Source organism: Desmodus rotundus, chromosome 5 (genome assembly GCF_022682495.2).
Source record: "Desmodus rotundus isolate HL8 chromosome 5, HLdesRot8A.1, whole genome shotgun sequence".
Taxonomy (NCBI): Eukaryota; Metazoa; Chordata; class Mammalia; order Chiroptera; family Phyllostomidae; genus Desmodus; species Desmodus rotundus.
The window spans coordinates 144,110,946-144,126,710 of NC_071391.1; the positions used below are offsets into that span (position 1 = coordinate 144,110,946).

At 31.8% G+C, this 15,765-nt stretch overlaps 1 protein-coding gene across 3 annotated transcripts in view; it reads right to left on the reverse strand.

Moving 5' to 3' along the window:
- ZNF638 (zinc finger protein 638) overlaps positions 1-15,765 on the reverse strand; it is a 74,668-nt gene that overhangs the window by 19,371 nt on the left and 39,532 nt on the right. For 2 of the 3 annotated variants that reach the window (XM_024552687.3, XM_024552688.3), the window contains exons 9-20: positions 14,674-14,732; positions 14,419-14,471; positions 10,747-10,797; positions 9,157-9,228; positions 8,126-8,212; positions 7,791-7,859; positions 7,384-7,424; positions 5,927-6,058; positions 3,764-3,892; positions 2,413-2,454; positions 1,766-1,900; positions 258-383 (exon numbers count right to left, since the gene is read on the reverse strand). In XM_024552687.3, coding sequence (XP_024408455.2) covers positions 258-383; positions 1,766-1,900; positions 2,413-2,454; positions 3,764-3,892; positions 5,927-6,058; positions 7,384-7,424; positions 7,791-7,859; positions 8,126-8,212; positions 9,157-9,228; positions 10,747-10,797; positions 14,419-14,471; positions 14,674-14,732 — 996 coding nt within the window. The remainder of the gene's footprint in view (positions 1-257; positions 384-1,765; positions 1,901-2,412; positions 2,455-3,763; positions 3,893-5,926; positions 6,059-7,383; positions 7,425-7,790; positions 7,860-8,125; positions 8,213-9,156; positions 9,229-10,746; positions 10,798-14,418; positions 14,472-14,673; positions 14,733-15,765) is intronic. The other variant, XM_053923673.2, reaches the window with a different exon arrangement.

The following is a 15,765-nucleotide window of genomic DNA, read 5'->3' on the forward strand; positions in this document are numbered from 1 at the left end:
TAAGTTTTATGCTGTATTTATCAAAATTACCTAAATTTATTCTCAAATTTATGCTGTTCCATAAAACATAAAAATTGGAATAGTGATTGTGAAACAAATTTTTAAATGAAGGAAATCTAAACTCTGAATCAGTTTGATTATTGCACAAAAATAATACTTGAAATTAGTTTCAGTGTATATCATCTAGCTTTGGGAGAATGATCTTTATGCTTTCTTCATTTTCTAGTAGCACAAAAATTGATAGAAAGAAATCTTACCTCCAGTGAATCTACCTTTGGAGATAATGTGCAGGTCAATACATGGTCACCAATGTTCTGTGGATTTTGTTTTAGAAAGCTGTACATTGACTGGGCAGATTCAGGACTATCTAGCTGAAGAATTGCCTTTGGAGAAGATAAAAAAAAGTATGAATAGCTCCTAAAAAATTAAAAATAGAATTATCCTATGATCCAGTAATTCCACTACTTGATATATACCCAAAAGGATTGAAAGCAGGGAATTACACAGATATGTGTACATCCATGTTCATACCAGCATTATTCACAATAGCCAAAAGTTAACAGTAACTCAAGTGTCCATCTACAAAGTGTGGTATATGCATACAACAGAATATTATTCAGCCTTAAAAAAGGAAATTTTGATATATGCTACAACACATAGTGGAAAACAGTATGCTAAGTGAAATGAGCCAGTCACAAAAGAACAAATACTGTATGATTGATTCCACTTATAGGAAGTACCAAGAGTAATCAAATTCCTAGAGACAGAAAGGGGAATGGTAGAATGGTGGTTGCCAGGGCCTAGGAAGAGGGAGAATGGGGAGTTACTGTTTAATGAACAAAATTTTTCAGTTTTGGAAGATGAAGAAAGTTCTTAAGATGGAGTGTGGTAATGACTGCACAACAATGTGAGTATACAATGCCAACTGAACTGACACTTAAACATAGATAAATGGTAAATTGTTATATATATTTTACAATAAAAACTGTCATCTCCCTTCCATCCTATACCACTATTTCTAAAGTACCAAACATGTTCTATGCATCAGTTAGAAACATGTCAAAGAAATTAATAATTAGTTATTGATCAGTTAGGTACTTTTTATAAAGTATTTCCAACATTCATACCAAATCCTACTTTTCTAGGTAATAGAAGGTTGATCAAAATCTACTTTTAATGGATATGTGTGTGTGTGTGTGTGTATGAGAATTACATATTAAACACAGAGGACATAGCTAATGTAAAGAAGTTAATAATTTCTTTTAAGGAAAAAAGCCAAAGCATAGAATTAAGGAATGATCATTTTATACTTCTTTCCATATACCTAACAAAGAGACCTAACTCTCTCTGTGTTTTATGGTTGGAAGGGACTTTAGAAAGTAAGTGGTAATACCTTTTCATATTACAAATGAGGACTGAAAGTGTAAACGAACTTAGCCAAGGTACAAATGTAGTTAAAGCCAGATAAACTCATGTTAAAACTTACCCCACAAGATAATGCTCTTTGCACTATATCACCTTTCTCTTTTGTGCAAGTTTTATTTCCCCTTAAAACTAGAAGTTCTCAGGAGAGAGAAAGATCATCTCTTCCTTGTCATAGCCCAAAGAAAATACACTTGTCTAGCATAATTCTGCTAAGAGGCTGAATAATGCTTATAGATGCTTTAGTTCAGAAGCTAAATTAAAAGCTGCAGGCCATAAGAATATAGGGTCCACTTTTATATTCTCTCTGAACATAGAGCTAAAATAGGAGGGAACTTGTTACCTTGTTTTTATTACTCAAGTATAGATGGTGATCCACTTTCCCAAACTGAAGTCCAACACAAAGTACACACTGAAGTCCATCTTCTGGTAAGTTATCAAGATGTACAAATTGACTGTGTATTTTATCTGTATTTGCCTGTAGTTTTTTTTTTTTTTTTTTTTTTTAAGAGACAGCATAGAAAAAAAAGTCACACACACAGCTTAGGTATCAAATGTAGAACATAGATTAACCGTAATTTAATTTTTTAGAGGTCAAGTGATGTCCTCTCTCAAGACTAAAAAAAAAAAAAATGACTATATGGGTGAAAATAACAAAGTCATAGTTTTAGATTTACGTTATCAATGAATCAATACATTAAACAGGAAGTATAAGTGTCTATCAACATAATATTTCCCCAAAACACTCTCAGATAGGTACTAACCTATTTGGCCCTTAATATGGCTCTAATATCTGGAAAATATTTCATATCAGAGATTACCATCACCCTTGATTTCTTATTTTACCAACAGAAGACCCATCCGACATCTCTATCACCTCAATATTTTAAAATTATTACTAAGATTTCCTTTAATTTCCAGCAGGTGAACACATAAACAAGCAATGTTCCTATCAATTAAAGTGTAGAAAGCACTTAATGCAAAACTCACCTCTGGATCATTTTCTTTAATCAAGGCTGTAAATACAGCTTCCTAGAAAACCAAAACGGAACAAGGCTGAAGGTGTCAGCTCTTCTTCACTCATGTATTTAATTAGTCAAGTTTTATAATAAAATAATTTTTATGTATAATCAGTAAGCACTGTTTCATAAAATGAAGTCAGCAAGTTCTGTTCCTTCCACAATCTTTCCTTCTTCCTAAACAAGGTATAAGTTATACAAGTTCCACCCTGCCCATATGCCTTAATTTATTCTACTCCCCTAAGTACATTAAAGATTAATGCCATGGTAAAAATTTAGGGGAGGACACTCAAATTCACATACAAGAATAAGAGATTTAATTTAGTAGACAGTAAGAAAATTCAAATTATAAAACAAAAAGTTAACTAAGCAAAGTAGGGAATGAGGAAGAACAAAGATGTAGGCTAGTAAAGAATAGCAAAAGGTTAAGTGTATAGCATTTTGGTGCTGTTAAATTATAGAGGCCAAAAGTGGCATAAGACAAGAATGTCAAAGCTAATGGAATGTCAAAGCTTACATGTACAAGAAAGGAACTTATCTTATGACATTACAATTCTTAAACTTTTTCTCTCTTCAATATTACTGACATGAGTAAAACAATCTCAGCAATTGCATCACACTGATTCTCAATAGAAGGCTTTTTCAAATTACATGCATTTCTACTTTGGGTGCAGCCCGCAGGCTGGACACACCTGCTGTAGAGATTCTAATATCTGCCTCCTGCTTTTTAGCAGTTAGTATGCCATACAGAAACAATGAAGGGGGGGAAAAAAGAAACAATGAAGGGTTTCTAAATCAGTTAAATTTGAAAAGATTTGAATTTTATGTCAGGCTCATGACTTTGTGGAAAAAGATGTTCAGGGAGACAAAAATGATGGTAGAGGATACAAAGAACTACTTCAATAGGAGGTTTTAAGAGGTGAAACAAGGGTGAATGGGCTGAACAGGGAACACATTTCAGAAGTATTTAGGATTTAAAAGAAAAGACCTAGTGACCAACTGGGAGAAATGAGAGAAAAAAAAAATAAAGATAACCTGTGGGATTCTGGTGTGTATGACACATAATGGCAGAAATATAAAGAGTACAAACAGTAGAGACAGTACTCTACAGATGAGAGTTAACTTTTATTCCAATTGAGCGTACATAAGGGATAGAATTCCCTCAAAATGAAACTCTAAAACAGTGAGATGGCAGACCATGGAAGGACAGAAAAAAGCTCTCTAGGTGTCTGAGAGAAAATGTTAAAAAGAACCCCCCCCCCCTAAAAACCAATAGACTAAATCTAATAAAATTAATTAAAATGATGGTATATACTATTTACCTCATCTTTTACACTCATGTTTTCAGGAGCCATACTTATCGAGAGTTGATTTCCATCCACTGATATTGGGAAGCAGGTATAAAATTTTACCATAGAATCGGCAGATTTCCTATTTATTTCTAAAATTGCCTTTTAAAACAGAAATTACAAGAATGAAAAAGATCTTGTTACTTTTTCTTGAAAAAATTTAATACTTAGGAATCAAAGAAAGTGAATAAAGTAAATATTTTAAAGATAAAATATGTATTCCTCAGAAACACAAGGCCAGTAAACTCAGAATATTACAACCATAAGCAAAAATTAATGAATGAATGAAGTCATTAAGGCAACACTAAAGAAAAAATAGAGGACATTCTAGTAAATGACATTAAGAAAAATCTTACTTATCACTGTATCCTTAGTACCTACAGCAGTGTCTAGCATTTAGCATTTAATGACAATTTGTTAATAAATTTAATGATCCATAAAATATGAAAAATATGAGAAATGACAGAACCAAAGAAATGTGTCAATGATTGCCAAGTTATTTTTAATTTTGTTTGTTTTCATAGGTATAAAACTGTAGCTTCATACATTTTGGATTTAATTTTCATACCTGGGTAAGCAAAGAAGTTAATGAGGTAAAAAATCTTCTATATATAATATTTGTTTATAGTTTTAACTTTTAAAAAACAAATTGTCTTTATGTCATTTGCCTATTTATTGAAATTTTAAATACAAAGTCCAGCAGAAGTAATGCCTGCTTGAGTGTGGTTGGCAGGATAATAATATGGATGTAATAATTTATAGTTTTAATTTGAACATTTCACCTAAAATGTCATATGGTATGCTTAAGTGTGATTATTGTTATGTTACAGATTATATGCTTATGATTTGCCATAAAAGATTTTGTAATAAAAAGGCATTATTTGAGCTAGATCCTGTATTTTTTAGCATAATGTAGACATGAACCCTTTTCCATTTTACACAAATATTTATTTCCATTTTGCTTTTATTATGTTAATTTCACAAATATTTAAATGTTTATATAATTGTCTCTAATACTTTCCCAAATACCTAGGAAAGTATGAAATCTCTAAATAGTTAAAAATCCTGCTCAACTCTAATCAAAATTGGACTTACTATAATCCAGACTTTCTATATTTTTATCTTATACTTAATAATCTATCTACATATATATATATATATATATATTTGGCATATGATATAAAGAAAGTATGAATATGCATTAGTTGTTCCTAGATTCCACAATTTTCTCCAATTTCAATGTACTGTCACAGAAAAAATTTTACATTAAAATATGACCTTTTTATTCTTATCTCTAAACACTGTAAATAATCTTTTTTAATAGCTTTACTGAAATATAATATACATATCATAAAGTTCACCTGTTTAAGTATACAATTCAATGGTTTTTAGTATATTTACAAGGTTATGCAACCACACAAATAATCTACTTTTAATATGAAATGGCATATAACTCACTTGTACTAACCCTCCTCTCCTGCTGTTTTCTCAAGCACATTGGCTTAGGTTCCCATCAAACATATATCCTACACTATTCTCAAAGATCATTAATGATCATCAACTCTTTTGTATTGTAAAAACACCATTCTAATGGTGTCATTTCCATTATTTAAACATTCCTGAAGTCTATCTTACCTTCTATAAAATATTTCATTAGTTCCTTATTAACAATAAGTGTTTTTATTTTAAAATTACAAAAGCAGTATATAAGTATCAAAGAACACTTAAAATATACAAATAAACCTAGGTTGCTCTAAGTACTGATAACATCATTAGTCTGAGTAATGATACTCTCATTTGAGTATCATTAGTAAAATAGAAATACTAGTAAAAAAGTGCTCATAAAATTTTATGAATCATTTAAAAACCTGTATTAACCTAGAAAAATGGAAAATTTTCTACTAAACTAAAAATTTGAGCAAACCTTTGATGCATTAGTAAGCCATTCCTCCCCATCATTACAACTATGTCTCATCAGAATAATTCAAAATAAGATATATCTGTTTTATATTTTTTAAATTCCTTAGCTTAAAACAGCGGAATTATTTTGAGGTACTGATTTTAAAGCTTTATTTTGTGAACTTAATATTATTCAAAATGTGCTTACAGAGAAGAACAGCTATTATCAACTCTTACCTTTTTATGAGATGATAAAATCAAAATATCCTTTGTATCACCAAATGGTTTTACTAGGTTGTAAACTTCTTCTATAGAATATCCTTTACTTGGTAAATTAGAAATAAGGACCACACACATTTCCTCTGTTTCCTTCAAAACAAATTTAAGAATTAACATTAAAATTTCTTTAACTGCTTTTATATTTACCCAAGCTTACACTGCAGACCATGTTATGTTGGTATTTAAATTGCATTTAATACCAAAATTGATCAATTCGGAAGGCTGGTCTGAACCTCAAACTAAAAACAAGACAAAATACAAATGTCCTCTCTTCAAGTACAGGGAGTAATTTCAGCCACACCAACTGCCATTAAGTCAAGGCCTTTAATTCTCTTTTTCAAGGATTTAAAAACACAAGTTTGCCTGTCTCTGACTACAGCTTCTTACTTTTAGTTACTGTTGCCATTTCTGTGTGTCTTGAGATGCTAACATATCAGTTACAAATTAGTACATATCCTCTTATCTTACTGAATAAAATAACCACTTTTAGGCAATATAAAAAAACCTTACCTAGTCTCTTAGTATTCTCACCCTGTAACCCAACCCCCACTACAAAGTAAGTACTTTCTTTTCTACATTCTCTTTTCTCAGATCTACTCTATTCTTCAAGATGACTCATCAATTCCATTTTTTCCCTTAAATGGATATTGGGGCCATCCCCAGAGGTATACAATAGTAATTTTGGCAACTTTTGACTTTTCTTCTGGAAAAATAAAAATGTGGGAAGTTATGATTGTCATAAACCAACTGAGAATGATTTTCACCAGTACATCAAACTATGTTCATAAATGGTTCCTTCTAAAGTGCTTTAAGTGAATCTAAAATACTCTATTAGTACTTTAAAATATTCTTCCTAAAACAAAATAGAAAGACATACTACTTACTACTTGAATGGATCTACTAGTCAAAAGTAAACTTATGCTTAGCACCTTAAAATCTTAACCAATAAAACCTAAATTAATGAGATTTTACTACATTTGTAATGACACATGTAACCACAGGAAAACTATAAGTTGAACTTTATGCTCTTCAAATAAAACTGCAAACCCCACTTCCTTCTCTAAAAACACAAAGAACAACTGATATTCTAAATATTAACACATCTCCTATTTGCCTCTAGGGATTTCACAAAATTCAATTGGTTCTATTCAAAAAACTATTTTGGCCTAATGTTTTGCTCTCAGTGAATAGTAATCCTCATAATCATGTACATTTACTGATATTCTGTCCCTGAGTTTTTGAGACTTACTCTGCAGCTCAAGGTTTTTGAACTCAAACCATATTTTGAAAGTCAAAAATAATGGGGATTTTTTCACCATGCCAAACCCTGTACATGTTTTAAGTGGGATTATAGTAAAAACAAGTTGTATCAAATTTCTCAAGCTTTAAAAAATTAGTAAAATATAAAAACTGACCTTGTTAACTGTTTCATTTTCTGTGACCACCAAAGCAGCTTCTTAAGGTACAAAATAAAATAAGAATTTATACAGATATATTTATCAAGATCTCACAATGTATTAATATAGTAACCAGATGAAAATGTACACAACTGACAAACGAGTAGAGAATTTAAGTAAGAAACAGCTACAGAAGTACAATGGCTTTTAAATATTTAGTTTTATTTGAAGAACAAAATTTCAGAATCATCTAGAGACAGGGTAAAGATCTGAATCATTAATAGTCTTAATTTCACCTAGGTATGACCCCGGTATTTAAATATATACATATACACATGACACACAAAATTAACACTTTATTTTTCTTAAAATTTAATTTTCTATCTTTGACATAAGAGAACAAAATAAAATTTCTATTGGCCTACCTGAAATAGCTTCTTTAGCATTGTTTTCAGTGGCTTTAACTTCCATACTGGTCTTTATTTCAGAGTTTTCTGCATGAAATAGTCTGCTTTAATAGTCTAAAAAACCACACTAATTTAATTAAACTAACACATCTAAACAAAAACTTATGCTAATTTATTTTGTGACTTTAAGTCTCCTTAGGATAATCTGATTTAAGTCAAAGTAATACAAGTTTCTCTTTGAAAATAAAACTATCTCTTGGGAGATATTTAAGCAATAATTTCAAAATATCCTTGAATGTACACCAAGAGGATCTAAAGGAAAAAAGCATTAAATGGCAGCATTTCAAGGTTACCTGGTACAGTCACAGGTTTAATGGCATCCTTGTTTTTGACACTGCCAGGTTTTTTGACTTCTAGAGACTTCTTTCCACTGGATTTTGCTGTCGAAAGCAAAATTGAACATTATTCTAAGGGTCTGTTTGGTCATTTGCTACGTTTCATAGTAATATGTTAGTAAATGACTAGTTCAAATTTATTATAAAAGCAGTTTTCTTCTACATATTTATGTCCATTTATTTTCAGTATTTGTTTAAAAAGACTAAAAACAAATTTAAACTGAGATGTAATTTTTATTGACGGCATTAATGAGCCACAAATTTAACCCTTATGACAGAGCATATTCTAATCACACGCACAAACAAAAATCACATTTTCTAATTGCTACAAAGGTTCTTTAAAATTACATTAGTCTATTAGAAAAATACTAATAGTAATATCAAACAAATCATGTTAGTTTAAACGTGTTCCATTTATTTAAAACAGTGTTCCATTTATTTAAAATAGTGTTCCATTTTTTTATATATAGAAAATACACACATAACATGGAAAGAAAAATCTTTACAGTAACAAACATCGAAACTGTACAGCTAGGGAAGGTATACAAAATGACAACTCTAAAAAAATGAGGAAAACAAAGATTAAACAATTTATAGGGGGCAGAGCTAACTGTGATTATACAGGGTGAAACAAAAGTAGGTTTACAGTTATTCATATGGAAAATAATAATAAATAATAATACAAGAATAAACTATGTTTCTCATGCTTACAACAGTAAACCTATTTTTGCCCCACCCTGTATACCTGTCAAAAATGTTTCAATACAAAAATACATCTACGATGGTAGATAATGTCAAAGATCTAAGTACCACAAATTTAAAGTACTATGTATTTTAGGTTTTAAATATCAAAGTATCTATTAAACTTTTCAAGATGCTATTAGGTACTACAAATTATATAAATTTAAAACTTGTTTTTGATTACATTTTATTATATTCTTTAAGGCAGATTAAGAAAATAATAAAACCTCTCCTTCCGAAAGTCTTACCTGTTTTCATTGATGCTTTATTACCTTTAGCAGCAACTGTTACCACAGATTTTACAGAACCCGCTGATTTCCCTAAATCACAAAAGTTGTAGTCAAAATTGGTTTATTTAGTTAGTATCAACAATCCCCAAGGAACCTCACAAAGAAAGAATATAAGAGCTACAGGCTATGTTTTATTCGAAACATGAAATGCTATCATCTTTGGGTGCGCAGACCATTTTTAAAATGTAGCAATGATGATATAATGTCTTTAGGAAGAAAAACATCACTGAGGTAAGAATTCAACTTTCAATTTGGGTACACCAAAGTAGCATTCAGGCAAGTTAAATTTCTGAATATGTGGATCAACTTGAAGCAAAATTACTAAGTGTAAGGATATAAAAATAGTCCCGTGCAGCTTTTAATGGTTCCAAAAGCAACCACATTTAGGGCCTCCTGGCCCCGTGCTTCCTTGGCTCCCAGTTAACTGAAAAGCATTAAAGAACACCTACATCATGGTCAGGCCACATAAAGCTTACTGGACTCATTCCTAGTGGGCTCTATCTGAACGGGACTACTTATATTGCTCTGACCTTTCTTTATATATATGTATCTATTGCTGTTGCTTATTTTCAAAGATGATGTTTTTAAGACTGTGATCATCAAAGTGTCACTGAAAATGTCATCACTGAGCCAAAACTCTTTCCATTTAGAGAACAGGAAACTTAGCTCCGGAAATAAGGATTTCTAACAACTAGCAAGGTAGTATGAGGAAAAGCCCAGATCAGAAGTTAGTAGGTCCAAGTTTAACTAGTCATTAAAATGTTTTGTCACACTGCAGTAACCTAAGCCCTAATGAGCCCTTAAATTATTTCTTTCACTTATCTCTGTTACTACCACAAATACCTAAAATTAATTTCCAACACTTGAAAGGGCAGCCAGTGGCTTTAGTATCCACTCACCCAAATCTCCACCAATAACTCACATAAACTTACCATAAAAGTAGTATCAACCTGTTTGCTAAATAAATACATCTGCAAAATAAGCTTTCTAGCCAGCCCTGGCCCCCTCAGATATTATATGAATGTTCTGCCTCTGCCACATGTGGTATCTGCCAGTTCAAGGATGCTTCTTTTCCTTTCTACCATTATAGGGAAGAATTTAACAGACTGATCTCTATCTATTTAATTAACTGGCATTTATCAGAAATGGAAGGAAAAAATAGGAAGATAATGCTAAGGAAAGAGAAAAAATTAAAATTAACTTAATACCCAGTATGACCCTTAAAAACTACAGAGAACACAATTTGCAGTAAATTTATCTGGACTATTTTATAAAAGAAAGTAAACAGAAATAAAAGAGAAAGAGGGAAATATCTCTGATATCCATCATGAGAAATAACTGCCTAGCCAAATTATCTTATTTGGACAATTACTGCAAAGAAACAGCATTATCTTCTGAATCTCCTTCCTCAAAATTTCTAGATGACTATAAATTTCAAAGATCAGTATACACTCAGCACCTGTTATGTCAAATTAAATCCAACACTACTGCTATATACTTAAATAATTTAAAGTTAACTAATGTCTAGAATCCTAATAAAAACCATACCTGAAGATTTATTCACTTTGGCTACAGATGTCTTGGCTTGTCCAGTTTTGGCTACAATAATAAGAAAAATGTATCAATAACACATTACAAATAATGTCATTCAGACTTACAAAAAGAGCTAACCTGGCAATGACTGTGAAAAAAAACACTGTAAGAAACATCCCTGTACTCATTTTTGTATACTCATGGAACTGTAACTATAGGTAAATTCTTAGATGTGGACTTGCTGACACAACAGCATTGATTTACATTTTAACAATTAACATTAAATCGTCCTCCACAAAGATTATGCCAATTAATATTCCCATTAATAGTACATAAGGATAGGGCTTTCCCATTTCCACACAAACACAGTATGTACTTCATTAATCATTCCAATCGGAGACAGAAACTGTTACAACTTTTGTTGCTTTAAGTATTAGTAAAGTTCTGTCAATGTTCATGTGTAATTCATCTCTGATTTGCCTATATTTGCCAATTTATCTTTTGAGTTGTTGAGGTTTTTGTTATTATTTATTAGAACTTTCTATATTAGGAAAATTAGTCTATATCACACAAATAACAATTTCTTTTTAAAAGTAATACAAAATACTTATAAAAAAATACTTTTATACAATCAGATGTCTTTCTGAAGAGGAAAGACTTCCTCCTCTGAATTTTAAAACAGAAAAAAACCCACGTTTTTCTTTCGATACTTTAGCAGTTTATGTATAACATTTAATCCTTAATCCACCTGGAGTTTAAGTTCTCTAGTTTTACAAAGTGGATAATTAATTTAATGAACAACTGATCTTTTCCCCACTAATATGAAACATTTCCATAAAGATCTGCTGATATTTCATGTTTGGAGAATATTTCTTTTGTCCTACTGGTCTTCTGTTTACTTATCCAACTTTATGAAACTATTCTGAATCTTTAACTTTATAATGTATTTTAACATCTGTTAGTGCTAGCCCATCCTAATTACTCTTCCTTTGCAGAATTTCCCTGCCTACTCTATATTTTTTATGTATAAAATATCAGCTTATAATCAGCTTACATGTTTTTAAAAATCTTACTGGTATTTTACTACGTTCATAATATTTATATTTTCATATACAAAAAAAGGCGTATTTTAATAGTGAGGCTTTCTATCCAAAAATGAACTGTTTTCTCATTTATCTTATGCCTCTTAGTAGTAAAGCTTTCTTTTCATAGCTTTTATCTTTTTTATTATTGTAAATGGAATATTTAAAATTACACATAAGCATTTATTCTTATTACATAAAGTAACTGAAACCTTATATTAATTTAGATAATTAAGATGGCTAATTATATTTAACATTTCAATATTCTTTTGGATTTTCCGTACATATGAGTTTACTACCATACATACATACATTATTTGCAAATGTTAATGTTGTATCCCACTTTCCAATTTTATGCCTCTTGACATGGTACACTGGCTAGTGGCTATTACATTTAGAATATTTATGTAAACTCATAAAAGTGATGAATATTCCTTGTTTTGTTGCCAATCTTAATGAGAACGCTTCTACTGTTTCATTATTAAGCATATACTGGCTTTGACTTGATACGTCTATGTTTCTATGTATATGAATAAAAGTATGGATGCACAAACACACTATCACATTAAGAAGATAGTTGTCTAAGAAGTTTTTTAATGCTAGGAATGAATGTTAAACTTTATCTTTTGCAGCATTTATCTTTCTTTAATACAGTAAACTGAATGAATGTATCACCTCATTTTGAAACATCCTTATAATTCTGATATGATCCCCTCTTGAGCACAGTATATTATTCCTTTAATGTGCTCCCAGTCACTACATGCTAATATTTTACTTAAATGTTACATCAATATGTTCATAAGTGAGCCCTGGCTGGTGCGGCTCAGTGGATTGAGTGCCAGCCTGCAAACTAAAGGGTCGCCAGTTGGATTCCCAGTCAGGGCACAAGCCTGGGTTGCAGGACAGGTCCCCAGTAGGGGGCATGCAAGAGACAACCACATACCACACATTGATGTTTCTCTCCCTCTTTCTCCTCGCCTTCCCCTCTCTCTAAAAATAAACTTAAAAAATCTTAAAAAACAAACGAAAGAATAATTGGGAGAGATCCTATATACCCTTCACCCAGTTTCATTCTAATGCTAATACTGTGCATATAACCGTAGTATAATATCACAAACAAGAAACTGATATTAACACAATCTACCATTATTCAGATTTCCCTGGTTTTATATGCATTAATTAATGTATATTTAGTTTTATGAAATGTTATCCTATATGTCTAGATTACTGTGACCAGCAGTCAAGACACAGAACATTTCCATCGCAAGGGTCTTTCCTATTAACCATTTACATCAATGGCCACCTCCCTCCCTCCCCCCTCCACCAACCTTTGACAACCACTAATCTGTTCTCTATCTCTAAAATTTTATCATTTCAAGGATGTTAAATAAATGGTAACTTACAATATTAATGGCATCAAATTAAAAAAACTTCCTAGCATGCCTTGGCTGGTACAGCTCAGTGGATTGAGCAACAGCCTGCAAACCAAAGGGTTGCGGGTATGATTCCCAGTCAGGGCATATGCCGAGGTTGCAGGCCAGTTCCTCAGTAGGGGGCGCATGAGAGGCAACCACACATTGATGTTTCTCCTTCTTTTCCCCTCTCTAAAAATAAATAAATAAAACAAAACGAACAAACAAACAAAAACCCTCCCCAAAAACCTCCTAGCATAAATCTTCAAAGACCCCCCCATAAAGTGATTTCTCATTTCTGTTACCTAAATGAAGTATCGTCTGCCTCTATATAATTATCTGTTTACACATTCACATTTAAAACTTCAGTCAAAATTTACTGCCCTCCAAGAAGCCATCCACAGTCACCTTCACTAACTGCCAATAACTTTAGTATACTGAACATTATGAAAAATGATACCCTATGAAATCCAATTTTCCAGTCACCTGAATATTAGTTTTAGTACCCAAAACCCTCAATCTATTCTGAATAGAGACACAGAACATACTATACAACTTCCTTTCCAAAAGAGAACATAAAACACAACTTTCTGAATATATTTTATGTCTACTTCACTTTAGCTTTTCTGTCTTGTCCTGTACAACCAAGCTGTTTATTCCCACTACTCTAGAGTGTATACTTTGGCAGTAACTTCTTTGTCTATACGTTTCCAATCCTAAAACAAATAAGAAAAAATGTAACCCAGTTTATTAAAATTGTATGAACAATTCATTTAGTCAGATTCATAATAAAGGCCTGAGTGCTTTCCTGTGTGTAAAGAAACAACTTTTGTCATTTGAGTGCACCAGTATTTCTGTTTAGTCTTTTTTGTTTATTTCAGCTCTTTCAAAAACAAAGGGGAACAGAAAAGCAATCCTAACATACTTTATGTTTTGTCTTGAGGGTTTATTGGGAAGGAATGAAGGGAGGTACTGCAAAACTAATGGAAACAGCTATTAACTGTAGAACTGTAGCAGGTACTCCAGAAGAGGTCTCTTAACTACATAGTAGTAAATAACTTGATACAGGGGCCAATTTGGGCCCCTACTACTAAAGCACAATAAATAAAGTTTCCTAGCATCATCTTGCAAGAAGTTTCTAGTAAATTGACAAAATATACTCATTTGGAGAGGTGTCAAAAGCAACAACTTACTGGCAGAAGCTGAAGTCACAGTTTCAACAGCTTTGGAGGCATCTGTATCTTTTCTATTTAAAAGAACAAAAATTTAGCAAATTCTAAGTTCTAAACCTTCTGAAGATGCAAAGCTTAAATCTAAAAGTTTAAAATATTTGAACATTGTACCATTTAAACTGGAATCAGTGATAAGACATTAAAAATGCAGTTGTAAAAATGAAATTGTTTCATATGCACATTCATTCTCACATATGAAATCATGGAATCACTTACTTTAAAGTCGATGCTGATGTTTTCTTTGAATCTGCTGTCTTTTTCTTCACTTCTTTGTTCTATGAAGAAAAAATATTTTGAAGAAAAATTTAGCTTCTTCCCCGGTTATAAAAAGCTTTAGAAAATACAGAAAAGCATAACACCAAAAAAAAAAAAAAAAAAAAAAAATCTTCCTACCTTAAAGAATGCATATTACCCATTTCTGTTTAGACATAAAAATATTTTCTTCAAACTGTGATCACATATGGCATAATTCTATAGTCTACCTTTTACCACTCATCTACATTTTCTTAACACTTTTAGAAACATTATTTCAAATGGCACTATGACATCTCAAATGAGCTCAGGCGTGTTCAGGGTGGTATGGTTGTAGACACTAGCACTATGACATTTCAGATGTCTAACTACTATCACGCTGATCCAATCTACCACTATCTTTTGCTTTGAATACTATAATAAACATGTAATAGTATCTCTGCTTCTGTCTTTGCCCTTTTACTCACCTCCATTCTATTCTCAGTATAAATCTTGCCATTCCTAAGACTCAAGACCTTTCATCACCCTCATAGAGTCAATACTTACAATGGCCTATAAGAGTTCACACCACACATTCCATCCACCCTCTAGCCCAAATCACCACGCACCTCTTCCTATATTTATTTACTTCCAACCCCAAGTATCCTTTATCCTCCTCAAACAAGCTATATACGTCCACACGTTCTCAAATCTTTTGCAGTTGCTCTTCTTTCTGTCTGAAATGTTCTGAACCCAAAGAATGGCTTGGTCCCTCATCTCTTTCAGGTGTTTGCTCTTTCATAACTGCCTTATTGAAAACTGGGTAGAGCCTCGTTCCCCAGTAACAGCACTTCTATTTCCTTCTTCTGTTATTTTTCTCCACAGCACTTGCTAACACACATAATATGTATAAATTTTTAATTTCCTGTGGTCTTTCTCTCCCTACCCCTTGAAGTGAAACTTGGTGACATGAGAGACTTTGTTTTACTATCTCCAGTGGCTAAAATTATGCTTGGCAATTAATGAACATTCAGTAAATACATGTTAAATTCATCTGAACTTCACAGTAACTGTCAT